Here is a 25176-nt window from a genome sequence, read left to right as displayed (position 1 = left end):
TCTCTTTCCTTCATTAACTCACCAGCTTTCTGAAGTAGCTGGCGATCTGGAAAGCACAGCAAGGCAGGTAAGGCCATGATGGGGCTGGACGGATGGCTGTTGAATGATCCAGCCTCCATCGCATTGTGAATGTGCTGGAGGAGGGTAAGCCTGTTACAGTCTAGAGCCTGTTCCTGGGGCTGCAGTTTGGGAGCTGGTGAGCAGGGCGAGTTAGGCCTCAATTGGGCCCTACTTGCAGAATGCCCCTTCTTTAAAATTTTGTTTCTGTTTTCTAAAAATTTTTTTGTAATGCTTATTTTTGAGAGAGAGAGTGAGTGATCAGGCAGGGGGCAGTGAGAGAGGGAGACACACAATCTGAAGCAGGCTCCAGGCTGCTAGTCATCAGCACAAAGCCCGACATGGGGCTCAAACCCATGAACTGTGAGATCGTGACCTGAGCCAAAGTCAGATACTTAACTGACTGAGCCACCCAGGTGCCCCTAATTAGAAAAAAATTTCAATAACCCCTGCTGTGTTTTTTCTTCTCACACAATAAGGTAAAAAGATTAATCCATGGATAACGCATAAACAAAATGTGGTAATGTATATATATATGCATTGGAATATTAAAACATGGATAAATCTTGGGGGCATTATGCTAAGTAAAACTATGTCACAAAAAGATAAATACTGTATGGTTTCACTTAAGGTATGAACATGGTGAAATTCACAGAAACAAAGTAGAACCGTAGTAACGAGGGCTGGGAAGAGAAGGAAAGCAGGGAATGTTTAGTAGCTACAGTGTGTCAGTCTTGCGAGATGACACTGTTCTGGAGACCAATTTCACAACAATGTGAATATACATACACTGTTGAGCCTAAAATGTAAAATGAACTTTAAAATGGTTAAAATGGTAAATTTTATGCTATGTGGGTTTTTTTTTAACCACAATTTTTGGGGCATCTGGGTGGGTCAGTTGATTGAGTGTCCGGCTTCGGCTTAGGTCATGATCTCACAGTTTGTGGGTTTGAGCCCCGTGTCAGGCTCTGTGCTGACAGCTAGCTCAGAGCCTGGAGGCTGTCTTCAGATTCTATGTCTCCCTCTCTCTCTGACCCTCCCCTGCTCATGCTGTCTCTCTCCCTCTCAAAAATAAAAATAAAAACATTAATAAAAAATTAAGGCATAATTTTTCAGGGTAAAAAGAAAAAAGTCCCCACATTCTTACCACCCAGCCAGGACTGTTTATAGGTTTGAGATAACAGTCCTGTGTGGTTTTTTTTTATCCTATAATAAACTATTATTGGGGTGCCTGAGTGGCTCACTTGATTAAGTTTTCAACTCTTTTTTTTTTTTTTTCTTACACATTTATTTATTTTTGAGAGACAGAGAGAGGCAGAGCACAAGTCGGGGAGGGACAGAGAGAGAATGAGACACAGAATCCAAAGCAGGCTCCAGGCTCCAAGCTGTCAGCACAGAGTCCAACACGGGGCTCCAACCCATCAACCGTGAGATCATGACCTGAGCCGAAGTTGGACGCTTAACCGACTGAGCCACCCTGGCACCCCAAGTTTCCAACTCTTGATCTCAGCTCGGAGTTGTGAGTGGAGTGTCACATTGGGCTCCATGGTGGGCTGGAACCTACTTAAAAAAAACTAAGTAATATGAATAATGATGCTTGAGTGCCTACTCTCTCTACTATTTTATGCTTGATGGTAGATTATATATGTCAGAATGTAAAAGAAATGCACACAGCAGTATCCAAGCAGTGCCCAAATCTGTTTTGAAAATCAACTTGCAACTTGTAGCAATTTAAAAAGCTTAATTCTTTGATAATGACCTTAAAGCCATAGAAGTTCCAGAAAGGGAGAACTGATGGAGGGAAAGAGGAATTCTTGGAGGGGTTCAAGTTTAATGGATGCCTAAAGGTACACGCAAAAGAGTGGGGAGCCTGTCCTTGGTGGGAGGAAGAGCTGGAATAATTGTCAAAGTGGGGAGGAGCACATAGGAGTGCTGCCTGAGCAGAAGTGAAGGCGGCCTGGGACGGGGAGGCAGGGGCCAGGTGCTGGGCTCTGAAGAGCCCAGCCAGGATGGGGATCTGGGCTGATTCGAGGCAGTAGAGCTTCATGAATGTTCCTGAGCTGTGATATTTCCTATATATTTTCTCTTAGGTTCTCCACTTGCTACTGGAACGGGAACCCTTCTCCTGATCCTCTCCGATGTGAATGACAATGCCCCTGTACCAGAACCTCGGAGTATGGACTTCTGCCAGAAGGATCCACAACCTCATACCATCAACATCATTGATCCAGATCTTCCCCCCAACACATCTCCCTTCACAGCAGAACTAACACACGGGGCAAGTGTCAACTGGACCATTGAGTACAGTGATCCAGGTAGGAACTGGAGCCTTACTCTGACCCCATGCTTTTCCCTGAAAGTCCCTTCTCAGCTTCCAGATGTCATCTCTTTTGTTTGTTGCTTGTTTATTTACCCCTTCTACATTTGAGGCATTCCACCAAAGGTCCCTTTCCTCTCCTGGTATCTGACTCTCCAACATACTGCTCAGTGATCTGCCACCCAAGCGGCTCCATTACCCTAATAATTCTAGAATAAAGTTGTTGGGGTTTTTTTTCTCCTCTGGTCCTATCATTTATTTTTGTTGCTTCCTCTAGCCCATGAGTCTCTAATTTTGAAGCCAAAGAGAACCTTAGAGTTGGGCGACTACAAGATAAATCTCAAGCTCATGGATAACCAGAACAAGGACCAGGTGACCACCCTAGATGTGTACATTTGCAACTGCGAAGGTGCCGCCAACGGCTGCAAGAGGATCATGCCTTACTCTGAAGCAGGCTTGCAAGTTCCCGCCATTCTGGGCATTCTCGGGGGAATCCTCGCTTTGCTTAGTACGTATGCCTGGCACGCGTTCCAGCCTCTGGCTTCTAAAATGGGAGAGGTTTGTCTGTTACTGAACAAAGTTGAGTTTGCCAAGACTGGAAGGGAGCCCTGTTCCATTAAATCGAGAGTCCGTCCTACTTTTTGTTCTTGGAATCCTCAGGGCAGTGCACACACATCGCCTGCATGAGAATTCTGATCTGAGGTGGGACCTCACATTCCACCTTCGTCCCCAGCTCCCACGTGGGGCAGATGTTGCGATAACTTAGACCAACCCAGAGCAGCATGGCTTTAGAGTCTGTCCTGATCAGCACGGTCGGAGCTACCGGCCCAACACCTTCACCTTCCATCCTGGAGAAGGGATGAGACAGCAAGTGGAGGGCACGTATCTGGAAAGGCCCCAACTCGGCCACACCTACAATGTCCCACCCTAATGGGGTGGCCATGTGCCCATTTAACACCCGGCAGAGAGTGGGGGTGGAGGGTAGGGTGAATAGTGACTATCAATGATGGTAAGGACAGTGGGGGAAAGACAGTGTATAATTAGGTGCTGGAAAGGGCGGTCCAGGTCATGAATGCCTTTGCATTCAGAAGAGGGGGCTGTTGTTAATTGACCTTCAAGGAAGGTTTGTGCAAGATGTAGGATGATTGGGACGGGGACTAGTGGCATCCAGTGGACAGAGGAGCGTTCATGAGAGTTCCCACACTAGCGAAGGCACGAAGAGGAAGGGAAGGCAGAGAGGAGAGACCAACGTGGCTGGAGTAGAAGAAAGGTTTTAGAGGCACAGTGGGGTCAACTTGGCATTTCAACTTGGACTCAGCACCATGTTCTTACCCCTGCTGCTTGCTGCTTCAACAGAGTTATTTGCTCCTGCCCTTTTCTGCTTGTGTCGTTTCAAAACTGAGAAGGGAGGAGAGTGTGGTTTAGAGTTCAGTGAGCTTTCTGGACTTGTGTTCCTCAGAATTCACATGGCTTTATTGCCACTGTGGGAGGAGGTTGATTCACCTTCCTGTGGCATTAGCATGGGCCTGGCCCTACAGGCCCTGCCTGCCCGCTCACTTCCTGCTCTCATAATGTTTGAATGGGCCAGTCTGCTCTGGGACAGCAGTTACTAACGAGTCCTTTCATTCTGAGGAAAGTGTTAAAGATTGTAGTTCACACTTAGAATACTGGCTTTTTAGTAATAGCCCTACCTCAATTTGTTTGGCGTATATTTTATTAGACACAGAGGCCAAGGACAACACTGAAGTATGCTCAAGTGTGGAACAGCATTGAAAGAAGCAATGCCAGGATTCACACTTGCAGCTTCTTGTGGGCAAGCGTAGAACTTAGACTTCTAAATGGTTCTACAAAGATGCCAGGATATGTGGGTGTTCATGTCATCCCTCAATATGTGACTGCTTGCTTTGTGCCTGGCTTTATGGGGATCCGCTGGGGTTACTGAGGTTTGGTACAGTGTATGGGGTGGTATTTCATGAAGCAGTAACAATATGACATAGTTATTTTCCTTTAATTATATTTAAGTAGCATAGTAAGTACCATCTTGGAAATGCTAACCCGTTCTAAGACCGTGGGCATCGTCTGTGGTCTTCAGGGCTGTGTCCTCAGTGCTATGACAGGTCTAGGCCAACCCAGCAAGTGTTCACTGTCCCTGTTAATGGATTGTGATCAAGGAAGTTTGTTTATCTGAATACGGTCTTGGAAATTAGCTGATTTCAGAAACAATAGGGAGTTTGGATATTCCTAAGAAATCTTTTCCCAAAGTCTATGCAACCTCCTGTTTCAATCCAATACTGCTTCCGTAGGGTGCTCTTTTTTTTCTTTTTCTTTCAGTAGGGTGTCCTTTAGAGATACTTGGGCACAAGCATCTATAAAGAAAACACATTGAATCATAATCTTTTCATTCACAATAAGCAGTTTAGAAGTTTTTAACAATTGTTAATCATATATACTCTAGAAATATCCCATGATCAGATGAAAACTTTGGAAATTAAACAGATTTTAGAGCTTGCCCACATGATTTTTATCTTAAAATAAGGGAATATACCAGCAATTATATGGTCTGTGTCCCATTCCTCAGAACTGATTAAAAATAATATGTATCTGTCAATCACATTTAGGGGACCCAACCCCGATCACAAACCTTTAGTGGTTCCAACTCAGAATCAAAGCCAAAGTCCTTTTAGTAGTTGACATATCACTGCCACAATCCTCTGTTTGCTTCTTTACCCCCCTCACTCACCCTGCTATGGCCTCTCTGACTTTACCTTTCTTAATCATGCCAATCATGCTTCTGCTCCAGGGCCTTTGCTCCAACCCTTTCTTCTGCCTGGAGCATTTTAACTCAGATTCTGGGAAATGACTGATAGGTTTAATAAGTCTAGTTAGGGAGCCTGCATGGCTCAGTTGTTAAGCATTCGACTTCGGCTCAGGTCATGATCTCATAGTTCGTGAGTTCGAGCCCCACATAGGGTTCTGTGGTGACAATTCAAGAGCCTGGGGCCAGTTTTGGTTTCTGTGTCTTCCTCTTTCTCTCTGCCCCTTGCCCATTAATGCTCTGTCTGTCTCTCTCTTCCAATATTATATAAACGATTAAAAAAAAAAAGTCCAGTTAAAGACCACACTTGAATTCCCATGTAATTGTCCACTATGTTATACCGTCTATGTTAACTTCAGGTATGTGAATATCCCCATGTGGGTTGTCTGACGAGCATCTGTCTGGTAGGCAGGGCAGTGGTGCCCTGTGCTAGCTGCTTTGTATGGCCTTCCTGACCTGTGGTTCTCCTGCTCTCTCTTCTCCACACCAGTCCTGATTCTGCTGCTTTTGCTGTTTGTTCGGAGGAGAGGGGTGGTCAAAGAGCCCTTACTACCCCCAGAAGATGACACCAGGGACAATGTTTATTACTATGATGAAGAAGGAGGTGGAGAAGAGGATCAGGTACCTTTTAAAAACTGTGGTAAAAAGCTACATGGTATCTCTATTTGGAAAAAGCAGTGATTAGGAGAAGGTGGACATTTAAAATAACCTTGTCCTGTTCAGCACCCAGATGAATGGACAGAGGCAACGGGCAGTTAAGTAACTTGCCCAAAGTCACTCAGGTAGGAAGCAGTCAGACCAGGTAGTCTGGCTCATGGCTGTTCTTAGGACATGAGCTTTGAGTTATTTTGATATAAAGCAATTAATCTGTTGTGATATTTTGTCCCTTGACTTTATAGGCATATTAAACTTCCTGCCCCCCCCCCTCCCGATTTTGGAGGTGATCTTCCCTTGCCCTGGAATTTTTGTTTGTTTGTCTGTTTGTTTATTTGTTTAAAGTAACCTCTATGCCCAGTGTGAAGCTCAAACTCCCAGCCCCAAGATCAAGAGTCACATGCTCTATTGATGATGGAGCCAGCTGGCCACCTTTCTGAAGAGTTTTTGAAAGTGTATTCTATCTAGAAAAGGAAACTTGGGCCCCACCTCAAGGTTCTACTTTTGACTCCCGCCATGCATGAGCACATCTGCTGAGAGATGTGATCTAGAAGAATAGCCATTGATTAGAATTTCAATGCTTGTTTTGCACAACATTTTAGGGGGTACAGAGAAATGTTCTTCAGGCACTTGTGGTTCAATAGCTGATCTCAGCTACTGGCTGAGTCTGTGTGGACTGCTGTAACAAGACACCACAGACAGATTGCTTAAAAACCACAGAAATTTATTTCTCCCGGTTCTGGAGGCTGGGATGTCTATGATCGAGGCACCAGCAGATTTGGTGTTTGGTGGTGGCTTGCTTCCTTGTTCATAATCAGCTATAACGTTCTCGCACGGTGGAAGGGGAGCTCTAGGGTGTCTTTTATCAGGGCACCAATCCCATTCCCAAGGGCTTCGTCTACCCTCCTGATCTGATCACCTCCCAAAGTTCCCCTTGCAATGCCACCATCTTGAGCACTGGGTTTCAGCATGTGAGTTTTGCCAAGGACACCGATGATCTCGGCAGGTAGGCTCACAGGACGCTGCACATTGGCTAGGACTTAGTTAATAAGGTACCACGGCCTACATGCTGACCACGGGTGCTCCTCATGATCATCTGATGCTGTATTTCCTTCTGGTGCTGTTTTGAAAGCTTGTAGGTTGAAAATCGTCATTTTAGTTTACACTGGCGCTTTCTTATAACTATTATGCAGTTGATTGGGCATTATCTGATACCAGAATCTGTAATCCAAATATAGCTCCTTATTTGTGATTTTTTTTTTTTAACTTTTCGGTCTATACTTACCTTTTTCTCCAAAGGATTTTGACTTGAGCCAGTTGCACAGGGGCCTGGATGCTCGGCCTGAAGTGATTCGCAACGATGTGGCACCAACCCTCATGAGCATGCCCCAATACCGGCCCCGCCCTGCCAATCCTGATGAAATCGGGAACTTTATTGATGAAGTAAGTTAGCAAAATCAAAAGCCAAGATGCAATTCATCTCTAAACTCAGGAGCAGTTGTGTTGAAAGTGAGGAAAAAGTCTTTAGATTCTTTGCTTTACTATGTTTTCTCCTTGTCTGATCCCTGAATGCTATTTTTTATTTGTGTCTCATCTGAATTTCAGAACTTAGAGCACTTCAAATTGTTCCTAGCAAAATTGTGAAGTCCATATGGCAAAACCAAGAATGACTTGAAGGGATTTAGTAAAAGTAGAAATGAAACTAAAGGAATTCAAAGTAGATCCGGTTTGGTTTCACTAATGGGTCTTTTTGCCCTTGTATCTCATTCCTGGCTGGGATGTGATATTAAATGTGTATCATAAGTCTACTTAAGGGCCAGAAAAATCACATCCCTTTGTATATGTCAGAAATGCATTCAGCTTTAAATTCCAGGAGTTTAAACAGATATGAGTAGATTAACCTCATAAATCCTTGTTTTTGTGCTGGTTACCTCTTGATCACAAGATGGCTGCCATACTTCCAGGCCTTGGGTCTCAATTCCAGTCAAGAAGTAGGAAGGGCAGGGTAGAGGCCAAACATCTTTTTCCAAGCAAACTGTTACTGCCAAGTAGGGAGTTTGTTCTGTGTTGCTGGCCAGAACTGTCACAAGTTTGTCCTTATTTGCAAGGGAGAATGAGAAATAAGGCCTAACATTAATTAGCTTAGAGTAAGATGAGGACAAATTGGGGGTGGGGATGAGCAAAGCACCCAGCAAGATAATAGTCCAACAGGATCTATTTCCTTAAACTATGTTACCTGATCACTTGCTCAGTGACTGGAATGATTTTTCGGGGCTAGTCTTGATGGTCCACTGGGGCTCAGTCAGTCTTCAGGGTGGAGGCGTTAGTTCTAGTTTCCTGTGGGAGTTGTCACCATGAACTACACAAAGCACAACAGAGTTGTAAGTAACTGAGACACGTCTATTCTAGCCACTGGGTCTTGGAGGAAGCTGGCAATGGGAGGGGCCAGTTTAACCCTCCCTTTTAGGTACATGTGAGTTCAGGTTCTTTCCTCCATTCATATTCATTTGTGTGTCATCACATCTGATAGTGGCTTTTTTTTAAATTACAAAAATAATGTTTACTACTTAAAATAGTAAATTATGAAAATGTATAAAAACAAGTCCTTCCTCAGTACCCGCAACCCTATTCTCCAGCGTTAACTGTTCATTGCTCGGCATCCTTCCTTCCAGACCTTACCAGGTAGAAATACCAGATGGACCAATATGACTGTTTTCAGCCTCTGTCCCTCCTGACAGGCTTGTTTCTTTCCTGCCTACATATAATTTCTCATTAGTTTAGGGGAAAAGATTCTGCATATTTACCTGGAATGTTGTGTTTTCATGAACAACATATTAGATTTGTCTTCCTTGCATGTTTGTATAAATTTACCTTATTGGTGTCACAGGATGGTTGCACAGTCATGTGTGACTTGAGGCACCTGGAGGAGACATCTTGCCTAAGATGACAGGTGCATGGTTCCTTTCACTGAAAGATCCTATTTTCTTCTTTAGAACCTGAAGGCCGCGGACAGTGACCCCACTGCTCCTCCTTACGACTCTCTGCTTGTGTTTGACTATGAAGGAAGCGGTTCTGAGGCTGCCAGCCTGAGCTCCTTGAACTCCTCAGAGTCAGACAAAGATCAGGACTACGACTACCTGAATGAGTGGGGCAATCGCTTCAAGAAGCTGGCGGACATGTATGGTGGTGGGGAGGATGACTAGGGGACTCGAGACAGTTGGGGAAGGAGATGGGCCCCGACGTCATGTGATAGAAAATGCAGAGGATTGGTTTTGCAGCTCCGTTCCCTTGAGATGAGGTTCTGGGGAAGAGAGGCTGCTCAGTGATGCAGTTGGGGTATTTGGGATTTCCACTTTATAGATCTAATCTGTGTGCGTTAGAATGATTTTCACCTATTTTTTAATCTTTTTTTTTTTCTTTTAAAACCCTTTAAATGGTGATGCTGTCCCAAAGCCCCCCGTATGTTAATATTTCAAAACAATAGCTTCGGCCTCAGAAGGTTCTGCTAGCAACTTGCAGATTTCCTACGGGCTTTCGTCTCATTTTTTTAAGGGAAGGGAGGAGTCAACTGCCCTATTTGTGCGTTCATGTGTGGTGATTTTTAATTTGTGTGCTTTTTCCTCGTGTCACTGCACAGTGCCCCCTCTTCTAGAATCCACTCTTACTCCTTCTGAGCTTACATCGCCCCAGACAGGGGTTCTCTGATACAGAAACTCTTAGGCCCTTTTTGGGTAAGAGACTTGATCTTAGTCTGACCAGAGTGTGACTGGGGGTATTGTTTACTCTTAAGACCTGTAATCTTCTGAGCATATAACTTAAAGTGGGGATCCATCCACTTAATGGTCCTGCACAAGAATGTTTATTATGTGTATGTCATTACTGGGGTGCTTTGGTTCTAAACAGGGAGCCGCAACCAGAAAGGGTGGTGAGTTTTCAGGTGTCACTCCACATCTAATGTTCACTTAACACTCAGACAAGAGTGATCTATTTCAGCGCTTACAGTCGTGCCTCGGGTGCTGCAGCCAAAGAGAGATGGCTTTTGTCACAGCTGAGGACACCTTGAAAAATGGGTTGGAAGGTGGCAGGAGACATGTCACTGAGCCTGGCAATTTAGCAAACTGAGGCTGAAGATGGTTGAGGTGGCTTTACCTCTAGTCCTGAAAATTCTAAAGAATGGAAGAATCTCAACATGTGTCTCCAATCAGGATCCTTCCTCCAGACTTCGTTCCTGAAAACCCGGACCCCCCGAGTGCCTGCTGTTGTTGATAGCCACAGGATGTGCTGGCCGATCTGGAAACATCTGCCCCAAATTCCAAGCATGCATAGAAAACTGAGAATCTTAGGAGACCCAATTTTTTCCCTTAGGAACAGGAAGGAAATATGGCGCTAAAAGGTGTTAATAAGGGGAGTGTGGGGAGGACTTTGATTTGGATCTTCCTTTAGTTAAAATGCGAACTTCAAGAGTCTTTTGCTTTACTGTCTGTCACCTGTTTTTTCTTTTTTTGAAGAAAAAAAATCATCCCTGCAATTATATCTTGGAATTGCCTTGATTTTTCAACAATTTAAACTCTAATGTAGTCCTATATAGAGAATGTCACTATAGTTTTGAGTGTAAATATGTGTGGGTGTTGATAATTTTGTATTTTCTTTGGGAGTGGAAAAGGAAAACCATTCAAGCTGAACCAATTCTGAAATATATGTTTTTATAAATTTTATTAAAGAATTTTGTTAAACATTGTCAGACACTTGTTTTATTTGGTTAGCCACAATTCCAGGCAGCAAGACCAATGGTACGTGGGCTTATTCAAAACATGGAGAAGGAAGCTTCATGTTGAAATGACTCCTCCAGAACTTTGTGTCCTTCTGTTGTGGGCAGTGTATGGGAAACTGCATTTACAAGGTCACTTTATTTGAAAACTATCCATGTGGATTGTGGAGAAGCCATTACCATTGTCCTCGTTAGTGGAAAAGCTACCGTGGGCATTGCCGAGTGCCCAAGTAGACCTTCAGACAACATTCAGTCAGCAGCGAGTTTGCGTAGTCCAGTGGCTCACCCCCGGGGAAGACTATGGCTCCCGTTCCCCAAGGACATTGTGCAATATCTGGAGATACTTTGATTGTGGTGACATCAAGTCAAGGCCAGGGATGCTGCTGACCACCCAGTGATGCACAGGACAGCCATGCACACCAAAGAGTCATCAGGCTCAAAATGTCAGTGCTGCTGCTGCTGAGACCCCTTGTTACAGTTCTGGGACTTTTCTCTGCTGGAGGGGACAGTACTTAATATATATATTAAAAATTTTTTAAGTGGTGGTTAAATGTATATACAGATCTTCCTTGACTTAGGTGGTTATATCCCAATAAACCATCATAAGTTGAGACGATGTCAAAAAATGCATTTAATATGCCTAAGGCACCAGACATGAGAGCTTAACCCACTTTAAATGTGCTCAAAACACTTAGATTAGCCTACAGTTTAGTGAAATCATCTCACACAAAACCTTTTTTGTTCTATTTTTTAAATATTGATTTTGAGAGAAAGTATGTCGTTTGTGGGGGAGGGGCAGAGAGAATCCAAACAAGTTCCACACTGTCAGCACAGAGCCCTACATGGGGCTCGATCCTATGAACCATGAGATCGTGACCTAAGCTGAAATCAAAAGTCTATATGCTTAACCAACTGAGTCACCCAAGTGCCCCTTAAACAAAACCTATTTTATTTATTTTATATAAATTTTTTTAATGTTTGTTTATTTTTGAGAGACAGAGTGTTGAGCAGGGAAGGGGCAGAGACAGAGGAGACACAGACTCTGAAGCAAGCCCCAGGCTCTGAGCTGTGAGCACAGACCCCGACACAGGGCTCGAACTCATGAACTGTGAGATCATGACCTGAGCTGAAGTTGGATGCTTAACTGACTGAGCCACCCAGGTGCTCCTCAAAACCTATTTTCTAATAAAGTGTTGAGTTCGTGTCATTTATTGAACATGGACAGTGAGAAATGGAATGATTAAGTGTACCTGTTTGCCTTCCTGATCACAGGACTCACAAGCTGCAGCTGGCACTGCCCAGCATCACGAGGAAGTCCTACCACCTGTTCCTGGCCCAGGAAAAGACCAAAATTTAAAGTATAGTTTCTACTGAATGTGTGTTAATTGAGTGTGTAATTCAGTGATATTAAGTACATTCAAAATGTATAGCCATCACCTCTATTTCCAGAACCTTTTCATCATCCCAAACAAATTCTGTGACCGTAGGCAAGTCACTCCCCGTTCTCCCCTCTCCCAGCTCCGGTTACCTTCATTCTACTTTCTGTGTTATGAATTTGACTTATTCTAGGTATTTCATACAAGTGATGTCATGTAGCCTGACGTTTGCAGGGTCGTCCGCATTGCAGCACGTTTCAGCACTTCATTCCTTCTGGCTGCTGAGCAATGTTCCGTCCTGTGTATAGACCGCAGGTTATTCATCCATTCGTCTTGGGCGGTTTCTACCGTGTGGCTGTTGTCAATGGTGCGGCAGTGAGCACTTGCATACAAAAACTGTTTTCAGTTCTGGTAGTTAACCCAAGAGGAGCATCGCTAGGTCATAGGGTGATTCTATGTATAGTTTGAGAGACTCCAGTATTTAATCCTTGATTGGGCCCAGGAGTGAAAATTTAAGATCCGTAAAAGACTTTTTTTTTTTTTTTTTGGAAATTGGGCAAATTTTAATAAGGATCTTGGAGTAGATGATATTCTTGAATAAACATTTTTTTAAATGTTTATTTTTGAGAGAGAGGGAGACAGTGTTAGTGGGGGAGGGGCAGAGAGAGGGAGACAGAATCTGAAACAGGCTCCAGGCTCAGAGCTGCCGGCACAGAGCCTGACATGGGGCTCGACCTCACAGACTGCAAGATTATGACTGGAGCTGGAGTAGTACGCTTATCCCTCCAAGCCACCCATGTGCCCCCAAAATATATCTATATTTTAAATTTTATTTATTTTAATTTTTTTACTTTTATTTATTTGAGAGACAGAGACAGTGCGAGCAGGGGAGGGTCAGAGAGAGAGACGGAGACACAGAATCTGAAGCAGGCTCCAGGCTCTGAGCTAGCTGTCAGCACAGAGCCCAGGGTGGGGCCCGAACCCACGAACTGTGAGATCATGACCTGAGCCGAAGCCAGACACTTAACCAACTGAGCCACCCAGGTGTCCCTATTTTTTAATTTTAAAAGTTTATTTATTTTGAGAGAGAAAGCACAAGTGGAGGAGGGGCAGAGAGAGAGACTCCCAAGCAGGCTCTGCACTGTCAGCATGGAGCCTAAGGAGGGACTTGAACTCATGAACCCTGAGATCATTACCTGAGCCAAAATCCAGATTCAGGCACTTAACTAACTGAGCCATCCAGGTGCCCCCAAACACTAGTTTCCTTAGTTCATTAAGAGAAGCTTATTAGGGGTGCCTGGGTGGCTCAGTCGGTTGGGCATCTAGCTTTGGCTCAGGCATGATCTCACAGTTTGTGGGTTCCAGCCCTGTGTCAGGCTCTGTGCTGACAGCTAACTCAGAGCCTGGAGCCTGCTTCCGATTATGTTATCTCCCTCTCTCTCTGACCCTCCCCTGATCACGCTGTCTCTATCAAAACTAAATTTAAAAAAAAAACAAAAATTTAAAAAAAAAAGAGAGAGAAACTTATTAGGAGATAAATGAAGAATTTAGGAATAAAGTGTTAGATCCGGAAATTAAGAATGATTCAACAAAAAGCGTAGAGTGGCAGCACAAAGGGAAATGTGACAAAATGTTCACAATGACTAAATCTAGGTGAAGGGCATGTAAGTGTTCATGTACTATTTCAATTTTTCTTCAAGTTTGAAGTATTTCAAAATTAAAAGTTGGGTAGAAATAAGGAAGCTGGAGATAAATGCTCATATATATGGTCAAGTGATAGTCTAAGGGGTGCTAAGACCAGTGGGAAAAATTATATATATGCAATTTTAGTATTGGGGAGCTTGAGTGGCTCAGTTGATTGGGCATCAGACTCTTGGTTTCAGCGTGGGTCATGATCCTCCAGTTTGTGGGTTTGAGCGCCACGTCGGGCTCTGCTGACAGCTCCGTGCCTAGAGCTCGCTTCAGGTTCTGTGTCTCTCACTGTGGGTGTCCGCTTGGGATTCTCTCTCCTTGTGTCTCTGCCCCGCCCCCACTCGCCTGGGCTCATGCTCTTTAAAAAATAAACTTTATATATTTTATTATAGTTGACACAATGTTACATTCGTTTTAGGTGTTACAACTTAGTGGTTTGACAAGTTTATGCATTATGCTATGTTCATTGCAAGTTTAGCTGCCATCTGTCCTGTTCATCACTATTACAATATCATTGACTATTTTCCTTATGCTCTGCCAAAAGGACAATGTTTTCAACAAATGGTGCTGGAAAAATTGGGTGTCCATATGCAAAAGAATGAAATTAGTTATACTGTTATACCATATAAAAAAATTAACTCAAAACGAATCAAAAACTTTTTAAAATGTAAGGGCTAAAACTATAAAACCCTCAGAAGAAAATGGGAGAAATACATCATGACGCCGGATTTGGCATTATGTGTGTCTATTTGGCCACAATAAAGAAGGTCAAGGGAATAAAATACAATGAGGACAAATAAAGATAAAATGGTTCTATAGAAAATGAAACTGTTTACAAAGTACCTACCACATGCAAGCGACTATACCCAGTCAGGTAACATGACTTCCGGGAAGGGGTTTGTGTCGAGCCTGGAGAAACGGTGCCTCGGTTTCCCTCTTGCTGGTTCCGCCAGTCCCGACGAGGCAGCATATGGAAAATGCTCGGAGACCCTGGAGCCGCACAACCTGAATTCCAGTCCTGAGCCGGTCCTTTCCATCTGTCAGCTTAGGCAAGTTACTTCCCCTTTCTCTGCCTTGATTTCCGTGTCTCCAAAAGGAGAAATGGACCGACTTCGAGGGTGGCTGTGAACAGAATTGTGTATTTAGAAGAGTGCCTGGCACATGGTAGTGCTCTGTTAAATGTGAGCTCTCGTTATTATTATTGAATAAGGGGCACAACGGGGAGTTTGGGTGGAGAGACTCACTTAAGCGAATGCCCCGTGTTTGGAGAGAACGCCTAACGTTCTGTTTCGGACTGGGTTTAGTGGGTCAGAAAGAACAGTGGAAGTGTTGTGAGCACAAGTATGTGGTGGAAGGTGGTGTTCTCTGAAGAGGCATCTGTTTGCAGGGGTGATGAGCTGGCCTGGGGAGGGTGCCCAAGTCAGCAAAGCGGCTCTGGCGTTTGAAATAAGGATGAAGGATCCTGAATAAACACCATGAGGACCCTTTTTCTGCCCTCCCCTTATCTACCTGAAAGCACAGCCTCTTCAACGAATTGGCAGTCCTAAAACCTCTCCCAAGGAGTTTCACAAGTAGGGAGGATGGACTCCTACCACCAGAGATTAGAAATTGGCAAGCCAGGATGAGAGGTCACCGAAACAGATGTTGTCACAGAAAGCACAGCTCCCGTCTCATTTACCTTTTCTCAAAATCGTGGTTTCCCATAAGTGCCCTTTTTCTGTTAAGATGGGATGTAACCTACTTCTCCCCTTCCCCTATTAAGATGGGATATAAACCCCAAATTTTAACCACTTCTTGCATTACATTTTTTTATGAACTCCCTTGAATGTAAATAAAAATCTGTTTTTTCTTTTGCTAATCTGTCTTTTGTCCCTTTAATTCACAGGCCTTCCTATTCAGAACCTCAGAGGATGGAGAAAAGTTCTTCCTCTCTGATAAATATCTGATTGATGCTAAAGAGAGCGGTAATACAGAGAGAAACCCTTTCCTTGAAAATAACTGAAGACGGGGGGTGCCTGGGTGGCTCAATCTGTTAAGTGTCTGACTTCAGCTCAGGTTGTGATCTCATGGTTCTTGACCTCAAGCCCTGCATCAGGCTCTGTACTGATAGCTCAGAGCCTGGAGCCTGCTTCAAATTCAGTGTCTTCCTCTCTCTCTCTGCCCCTCCCCTGCTCAAACTCTCTCTCTCTCTCTCTCTCTCTCTCTCTCTCTCTCTCAAAAATAAACACTTAAAAAATTAAAAAATAAAATAATAAAATCAATGAAAAGGATATTCAACTCTGTGCTGACAGCCTACCTCAGATTCTCTGTCTCCCTCTCTGCTCCTCTCCCACTTCTGCTCTGTCTCTCTCTCTCTCTCAAAAATAAATAAACATTAAAAAAATTTTTTTAATAAATGAAGGGTCGCCCAGGTGTCTCAGTTGGTTAAGATCTAGATCCCAGCCTAGGCCATGATCTCACAATGTGTTGGAACCCTTCATGGGACTCTGTGCTGACAGTGCAGAGGCTGCCTGAGATTCTCTCTCTATGCCCCTCCCTCTCTCTCTAGTACTCTCCTAGATTTGTAACATGACTTTCAGACAACATGACTTAAGAATGGCCCACCAGCATTTGTGTAGGTGAAAGCTTGCCCCTAATAGGTTGACTCAAATGAATTCTGTTTTACCTATTAACACAATGGGACATGGGGAGCACACAATTTTTATATACCCAGAATTTTCCAAGAATATAAATAGAGCAAAGATCGAAATTCTATTGGGACCAGTAATGACTACGCTTCAAAAATCATCTCACCAATAACAATATTTGTGGTTATTCAAAATGGATGTTTCCGTGTGTAGCGCTTATTTTTAATTTTTTTTGAAAGTAGACTCTTCACCCAATCTGGGGCTTGAACATATGACCTTGAGGTCAGGAGTCGCATGCTCTACTGACTGAGCCAGCTAGCGCCCCCAGCACTTGTTTATAAATATCACTCATAAAAAAAATTCAGAAATATTCAGTTGAATGATGTTTTATGTCTTTAGGTGGTCTGGTACCCAATTATTTTCATAGTGAAATAGGTATCATTTCATGATAAACTACTGTAGTTAGTGGTTAATCATACTGAGTTTCTGAAATTGGGCAAGTAGACTGGTTGTGTTAACTGTTCTTTTTATCCCCAACGGCCTAAAATGGGCCTTTTGCGCTGGTAAAAGGGTTTTCCGACCACGTCGGCCCGCCCCCTGCGGCGGGCCCCGCCCCTACAGCCTTCCGCCACACTCAACATGGCGCCGGCGCCAGTCCGCGGAGGCACTTAAGCAGGTGGCCCGTGGCGCGATCCACTCCAGTCATGGCGGTCCCCCGGCAGGTCGCGGGCAGCGGGGCGCTGGCCACGAGCGGTATGGAGAGCATTCTGCAGGCGCTGAAGCTGCTGCTGAGCCCGGGAGGTGAGAGGACGGATCTCGGCGCCGGGCTGCGCTCGGGACTCTGAGGGCCACCAGTCCCCCCGGGCTGCCCTGCCTTCCGCAGCGTGCGCCTCTCAGGCCCTCCCCGGGACCCCAGCTCTGCGGCGCCTGGGGGCTTGGGGCATTGTCCGTCCAGCCTCATTTTACTCGAGAAAACCGAAGCTCATGGAGGGTATGGGATTTGCTGAACACTGATGGTAACCGACGTCTCTTGAGCGCCAACCCCGTGCCAGGCACTCACTGTTAAGCGCTCTGGGTACATGGTTCCATTCAGTCCTTACTGTCACCCTCTGAGGTAGGGACTGCGGCACGGCCAGAGCTTCCAAGAGAGCAGCGCTCCAGACATGTTAAGTGAGGTCCCACCTGCTGAGGGCGCAGGTCTAGTGTGGACGCTGGAGATTCGTGCAGAAAGCAGAGGCGTGCAGAAGATGGAGGCAGTGGCGTTTGAGCTGGATTTGGGGACAGTATTTAGGGGTTTACAGTCACTTATCTTTCGTGATGAATTGACAAGATCTTCCCAATTTAGAATCTGCAGGGACCTTGGTAGTGGTTTAGTCTGGCACCCTCCTTTTACACTTGGGGACACTTAAGGCTCTCTGAAGAGATAAAGTGACCTGGCACAGATTATGTGGTCAAATTAGGAGCTAAACACGGACCTAGAGCCGAGGTCTATCGAACTCCCTTCCCAAATTAAGGCAAAGTATTACGTGCGGAGCCTCTGATGTTATATGAAGTTTGAGAAAGGACACAGAGAAAGGGACTGTATATGTGCAGGAAGGGGCTTGTATGGTGAGCAAAGGAAGGTAATGAAGGGTCATGGGGTGATGTCCCAAGTCTCAGATTTTAAGATACTCCCCCAAGTGCAGAAAATCCTACAAACATTATACCATACCTGGGACAGGTGAAAAGAAGTCCTGAGTGACAGTAATTGAGGGGCGCCTGGGTGGCTCAGTGGGTTAAGCATCTGTCTTCGGCTCAGGTCAGACCTCACTGTTAGTGAGCTCGAGCCCTGATTCGGGTGAGCCCTGCTTCTCTCTTCTCTCCTTCCCCCCCCCCCTTTCTCTCTCTCTCTCTCTCTCTCTCTCTCTCTCTCTGCCCTTTATGAGATTTTCTCCCTCTCTCTCTTCCTCTCTCTGTCCCTCCTTTCTGCCCCTCACTCACGTTGAGCCCTCTCTCCCTCAAAAAAAAAAAAAAAAGGAGTAACAGTAATTCAGTGCCTACCAAATATCAGTTTGCTGTTTATGTGTGTGTGTTTTAAATTTTAATGTTTATTATTTTTGAGAGAAAGAGTGAGAGTCAGGGAGGGGCAGAGAGAGGGAGACACAGAATCCAAAGCAGGCTCCAGGCTCTGAGCTGTCAGCACAGAGCCCGATGGGGGGGGGGGGGGGGCCCAGCACCGGAACTGTGAGGCCGTGACCTGAGCCAAAGTCGGTTGCTTCACCAACTAAGCCACCCAGGCGCCCCTACGTGTATTATTTAATCCTCACAATTCCATGACAGAGGTATTACTTGTGTTCCATTTTATAGATGAAGGAACTAAGGCTCAGGTATAGGGAAGTTGCCCAATGTCAGTCTAGTAAAGTATAGAGCTGGAATTTTTTCTTTCTTTTTTTTTTTAGGTAGGCTCTATGCCAACATGGGGCTCAGACTCACAACTGCAGGATCAAGAGTGGCATGCTCTACTGACTTAGCTAGTCAGGTGCATTAGAGCCAGGGTTTAAAACAATTTATTTTATTTAAAAAATGTTTTGGAGGGAGGGGGCGGGTGCCTGGGTGGCTCAGTCAGTTAAGGGTCCAACTCTTTTTTTTTTTAATATTTATTTTTGAGAGAGTGCAAGCAGGGGAGAGGTAGAGAGAGGGGGACAGAGGATCTGAAGCGGGCTTTGCGCTGACAGCAAGGAGCCTGCTATGGGTCTCAAACTCGTTAACTGTCGGATCATGACCCGAGCTGAAGTCAGTTTCACCGGCTGAGCCACCCAGGTGCCCCAGTCATCCAGCTCAGGCCATGGTCTCTGGGTTAGTTAGACCTGAGTTGGCTAGTTAGTTCCAGCCCTGCATCGGGCTCTGTGCTGACAGTACAGAGCCTGCTTGGGATTCTCTCTCTCCCTCACTCTCCACCCCTCTCCCACTTGCCTGTGCATACAAAGCACATGTGTACACTCTCTAAACAAAAATTAAAATAAAATAAAATTTTTTTACATTTATTTATTTTTGAGAGACAGAGAGATAGCATGAGCAGGGGAAGGTCAGAGAGAGAGAGAGAGACACAGAATCTGAAGCAGACTCCAAGCTCTGAACTAGCTATCAGCACAGAGCCTGACGCAGGGCTCGAACCCACAAACTGTGAGATCACGACCTGGGCTGAAGTCGGATGCTCAACCGACTGAGCCACCAGGTGCCGCATAAAATTTTTTTTTAATGTTAGAGAAGGAGTGTGAGTGAGGGAGAGGGGCAGAGGGAGGGAGTATCTTAATCAGAATCTTCTCAGCGAGAGCCCGGTGCAGGGCTTAATCCCACAACTCCAGGGTCATGACCTGAATCAAAATCAAGAGTCAGTCGCTCAAATGACTGAGCCACCAGGTACCTCTATTTATTTTTTCATTTAAAATTCTAGTATAGTTAGGGCGCCTGGGTGGCTCAGTTGGTTGAGACTTCATCTCAGGTCATGATATCATGGTTCGTGGGTTCAAGCCCTGCATTGAGCTCTGTGCTGACAGCTCAGAGCCTGGAGCCTTCTTTGGATTCTGTGTCTCCCTCTCTCTCTACCCCTCCCTGATTCATGCTATGTTTCTCTCTGTCTCAATAATAAATAAACATTTTAGAAAATGTAGGAAAATTCTAGAATAGTTAACATATAGTGTTACGCTTCTTTGCGTGCTCCATATAGTGATTCTGCAGCTCCACACACCTGGTGATCATCACAAGTGCGCTCCTTAATCCCCTGCACCTGTTTCACCCACCTGACCTCTCTGGTGGCTGTCAGTTTGTTCTCTGTACCTAAGAGGCTGTTTCTTGGTTTGTTTCTCTCTCGTTTTCCCCTTTGCTTGTGGGTTGTTTGTTTGTTTGTTTCTTAACTTCCACATGAGTGAAATCGTACAGTATTTGTCTTTTTCTGATTGACTTATTTTGTTTAGCATTATACTCTCTGGCTCCATCCGCATTGTTGCAAATGGCATGATTTCATTCTTTTTTATGGCTGAATAATACTCAGCCATATTTATCCATCTTTAGCCATTCCTCTATTGATGGACGCTTGGGCTGCTTCCATAATTTGGCTATTGTAAATAATGATATTTACAATATCCTATTGTAATAATATATCCTACTGTAAATAATATATCCTTTGAATTAGTGTTTTTGTTTTCTTTGAATAAATACTGAGTAGTGTGACTACTGGATTATAGGGTAGTCCTATTTTTTTAATGTTCATTTATTTAATTTTGAGAGAGAGAAAGAGCTTGTGAGTAGTGGAGGGGCAGAGACAGAGGGAGGGAGAATCCCAAGCAGGCCCCACACTGTCAGCACAAAGCCCAAAGTTGGGCTCAGTCTCACGAACTGTGAGATCATGACCTGAGCCCAAACCAAGAGTCGGATGCTTAACTGGCTGAGCCACGCAGGCGCCCTTAGGGAAGTTCTATTTTTAATATTTTGAGAAACCTTCATACTGTTTTCTCCAGTGGCTGCAGTTTGCATTTCCACCAACAGCGCACGAGGGTGCCTTTCAACATCCTCAGCAACACTTGTTTCTTGTGTTTTTTATTAGCCGTTCTGACAAGTGTGAAGTATGGTTTTTTTTAAGCTTATTTATTTATGAAGAGAGAGAGAGTGAGCAGTGGAAGGGCAGAGAGAGAGAGGGAGAGAGAGAATCCGAAGCAAGTTCTGCGCTTACAGCACAGAGCCTTACTCAGGGCTCCTTCTTACAAACTCAGATCACGACCTGAGCCAAAACCCAGAGTTGGATGCTTGACCGACGTAGCCACCCAAGTGCCTCTTATTGTAGTTTTGATTTGCATTTTCTTGATGATGAGTGATGTTGAGCATCTTTTCATGTGTCTGTTGGCCATGTGAATGTCTTTTTTTATTTATTATTTTTTTTAGTAATCTCTATACCCAACATGGGGCTCAAACTCAGTACCTTGAGAGCAAGAGATGCATACTCATCTGAGATAGCCAGCTGCCCCTCGTCTTATTTTGAGAAATGTCTGTTAATGTCTTCTGCCCATTAAAAAAAATTTATTTGTTTGTTTGCTTATTTAAAGTTTATTTATTTTGAGAGAGAGAAAAAGAGGAGGAAGGGCTGGGGGGTGGGGGACAGAAGGTCCAAAGCAGGTCCCAAACCGACAGACAGCAGAGAGCCTGGTGTGGGGCTTAACCTCATCAACTGTGAGATCACCACCTGAGCTGAAGTCAGATGCTTAATTGATCCACCCAGGAGCCCCTCCTGTCCATCTTTAAATTGGGTTATTTGTGTTTTGAGTGTTGAATTGTATAAGTTCTTTATATATTTTGGATTCTTTTTTCTTTTCTTTCCTTCTCTTTTCTTTCCTTCTCTTTCCTTCTGTTTTCTTTTCTTTTCTTTTTTTTTTTTTTCTTTGGGGTGGTGGTGGTGTAGAGCCAGGATTTAAGTTCAGGCACCTTCCCCTGTCGTGTGATAACTATGCTACTTTGCCCCATGAAGAAGTAAATGGCAAGACAGTTGTAACTTGCTAATTGAGTGGTCGCTTGTCTAGTAACAGCAACTACCTAGAAGTGAAAACAAAGTTAAATAAGCAAAAAATCTGGAAGTAATCATCCATCATAAAGCACGTACAGAAAGCACATTTATGGAAGACCTAAATCGTGAAGAGTGCTGTGGTGGATTTATATGCATGTGCTCATCTAACATACAGGGATTCAGCATTCCTATTTGAAAAACAATAAGTACTGTGGTAAAATAATTTTGCACATAGACTCTATTATATATTGTGTGCATTTGCCTGCTGTTTTTCGTATCAGCTGCTGAGGGAATGAAAAAATACCTGTGCATCATGAGTATGTAGATGTCCCTGATGTGCTGAGCAGTCAGGATGAAAGTACCGGTTAAAATTACATGGAGCTGGGTTAAACTTTTTATGATCTTTTTTTTCTTTGTTTATTTGATTTGGTGCACCTGGCTGGCTCAGTTGGTTGAGCATCTGACTTCATGGTTTGTGGACTTGAGCCCCACATCAGGCTCTGTGCTGACAGCGCAGAGCCTGGAGCCTGCTTCAGATTCTATGTCTCCCTCTGTCTCTGCTCTTTCCCTGTTCATGCTATCTCTGTGTCTTTCAAAAATAGATAAACATTAAAAAAGGTAAATCTTTATTTGATTTATTTTGAGAGAGAAAGGGAGAGAGAATGTGAGTGAGAAAAAGCAGAGAGAGAAGGAGAAAGAGAATCTCAAGCAGGCTCCATGCTGTCGTCACAGAGCCTGATAATGAGGCTTGATTTCATGACCTGAGCTGAAATCAAGAGTGAGACACTTAACCGACTAAGCCACCCAGGTGCCCCTGATCTGTCTTTAAAGTGACTCCCTTTGAGGTAATTTGCATGGGGAGTCATCTGTATATAGTGGTCTGTCCTCACTGCTCTTGGAGAAACAAAATTACATAAAAATTTGTGATCTCAAGTATCTTGTCTGTTTGGGGAGATGGTGCTGTGCATGTGGATCAAGAGATACTGCACACGGTAGGATCTCGCTGGTGGTGAAAGGGTAGTACAGATGGCAGCGGGATGGCGGAAGAGGCACCCATGAGCCAAGCTGTGGAAGGCTCCAGGAGGAAGAGGGATTCAGTGTAGGTGGGAATTATGTAGGAGGGGAGGAAGATGCCAACAGTCTTTCACTTGTGAGGCAACAAATGTTCTGCATTCAGCATGCTCTCTTCCTCTGCCTTCCATTTCTATTCTCAATCATGGGGCAAATAATCATTTCTTCACCTCTGTTGTTAAGAAATGTGCTAAACAGAATTTGAAAGGGATTTGTCAATTTTAGTGAAGTTTTGTCAGTAAGAAATGGAGGCCATCTCAGCAATAGTTTTCCTAAAAAATATCTTTCGATGTTAAATATAGACTGAATCTGTCATTAAATTTGGATACATTGTGAGGAGGGAGCAGGAAAATCTGATTATCTGTAAATAATGAAGCTGTACCAGACTTAATCTTGCATGCCAAGTTGCTCTGACTCTGAGCATAATAAGTACCACACAAACTGAAGCCTGCGTGTAAATGTCACAAAGCATAGGCATTTAAATTGGTGATTGGGAAGAATAAAGAATGCTGTCCGTCAGGCAGCATTTCCTGCAGTGTGATAGCCATGGTTTTCGGTGGGCCGCTGAGTAACGGGTGAGGCCACTCGGTGGAGTGGAGTGATCGAGAGGTAACTTATCAGGAAGAGTGGCGTTATTTTGCAGTTTTGCAAATCTCCTTAATGTCTGGCTTACTAGAAGACAGCTGGATTTTCGTATTCGCTTCTCTGCTCAATCTGTCGTGATAGGTTGTTTTGATTGAGACAGATGAAGGAAATCTAGACTCATATAGAGATGTAGTTGGAAAAGGAAGAACTCAGTAGCTATTTCAGATAATTATAGTTTTTCATACTGTACTAAAACTGAACAAGAGGTAATTTCTTAATGGTTAGTTGAGATACAGAATCTGAACTTAATGAACTTTTAAAAATGTTTATTTATTAATTTTGAACCACAAGATCATGACCGGAGCCAAAGTCAACTGAGCCAGACGCTTACCTGACTGAGCCACCCAGGCGCTTCTAAGCTGAATAAACTTTTCACACTTGGCACACTCATGAGAGAATGAGACTGTAAGAGGCAAATCATGGCCTAGTATTAGTATGAAAATAGTTTTGAACTTGCAGAGTCCCTGGAAATCTGAAACCCCTGAAAACTTGAGTGCCTGTACCCCACTTTGAATACTGCTGATTTAGGGAATGCTTTTATAGTCAAGTAGATTTTGTTTTTCACCAGCAGAGGGCAGAGAAGACTACTTTATTAAGGGGCTCTTGAAAAAAAGCTTGTAACTTTTGTTTGAAATCACTTTCTTTGTGTCCCACGTTTGGGTTTAAAGAGCTTATAACGTTGCCGTAAGTCACTACAAGGTTGTTTAGTGATATTAATGGTTAGTGGTGACAAACTAGGAAAGTACTCTTTCCTTTTTAGGTATATATTAGCTAAAGGAACCAGATACTCATGTTAGTGGATCAGAACGCTTGCCCTGGACAGTCTTAGAGAAGTACTGAAAAATTCTTACTCTTCTGATTCTCGTTATTCTTAATGAGTAGTGTTAGGTGCCTTTTTGTTTTCATAGAAGTAGTTGATATTCCTTACAGTAAAGTTTTTTTAAATATAGGGAAACTAGGGCACCTGGGTGGCTCGGTCAGTTAAGTGCCCGACTTTGGCTCAGGTCATGATCTCATGGTTTGTGAGTTTGAGCCTCACATTGGGCTCTGTGCTGACAGCTCAGAGCCTGGAACCTGCATCGGATTCTCTGTCTTCCTCTCTCTCTGCCCCCTGCCGGCTCATGCTCTGTCTCCCTATCTCAAAAATAAACATTAAAAAAAAATTTTTTTAAAGAAAAAATATAGGTAACCTAAAAGAATGACATTAAGATGACCTTAATCTCCACTATATGGAGATTACATTTTGGGAAATACTATTTTCTTTTTAACAAAAATGGTCTCATAGACTACCTGGTATTTTATAACTTTATTATTTTTTTTAAAAATTCTTAATGTTTATTTTTGAGAGACAGAGAGAGACATAGCATGAGCTGGGAGGAGCAGAGAGAAGGAGACACAGAACCTGAAGCAGGCTCCAGGGTCTGATCTGTCAGCATAGAGCCTGACGTGGGGCTCAAACCCACGAGACATGAGATCATGACCTGAGCCGAAGTCAGACATTCAACTGACTGAGCCATCCAGGCGCCCCAGTTCTTACTGATATTCTAATTATAATGAAATATGATGGAGTTTAAACTTTTTAACATTTCATTATGCAAGTTGTATTTTTGTTTCTTTTTTT

At 43.9% G+C, this 25176-nt stretch overlaps 2 protein-coding genes across 2 annotated transcripts in view; both read left to right on the top strand.

The window, feature by feature from the left end:
- The window catches only part of CDH1 (cadherin 1), an 81725-nt gene extending 71141 nt beyond the window's left edge, over positions 1–10584 (top strand). The window contains exons 12-16 of the mRNA XM_029926164.1: positions 2148–2372; positions 2652–2882; positions 5680–5810; positions 7143–7286; positions 8837–10584. Of these exons, the coding sequence (XP_029782024.1) occupies positions 2148–2372; positions 2652–2882; positions 5680–5810; positions 7143–7286; positions 8837–9046 (941 nt within the window). The 3' untranslated portion in view covers positions 9047–10584. The remainder of the gene's footprint in view (positions 1–2147; positions 2373–2651; positions 2883–5679; positions 5811–7142; positions 7287–8836) is intronic.
- A 6384-nt stretch (positions 10585–16968) lies between these two features.
- TANGO6 (transport and golgi organization 6 homolog) overlaps positions 16969–25176 on the top strand; it is a 189381-nt gene continuing 181173 nt past the window's right edge. Inside the window, exon 1 of the mRNA XM_029925765.1 lies at positions 16969–17107. Coding sequence (XP_029781625.1) covers positions 17011–17107 — 97 coding nt within the window. The 5' untranslated portion in view covers positions 16969–17010. The remainder of the gene's footprint in view (positions 17108–25176) is intronic.

This window comes from Suricata suricatta, chromosome 16, assembly GCF_006229205.1.
Source record: "Suricata suricatta isolate VVHF042 chromosome 16, meerkat_22Aug2017_6uvM2_HiC, whole genome shotgun sequence".
In the NCBI taxonomy this organism is placed as follows: domain Eukaryota; kingdom Metazoa; phylum Chordata; class Mammalia; order Carnivora; family Herpestidae; genus Suricata; species Suricata suricatta.
This window is presented reverse-complemented; position numbering and strand designations above follow the sequence as displayed.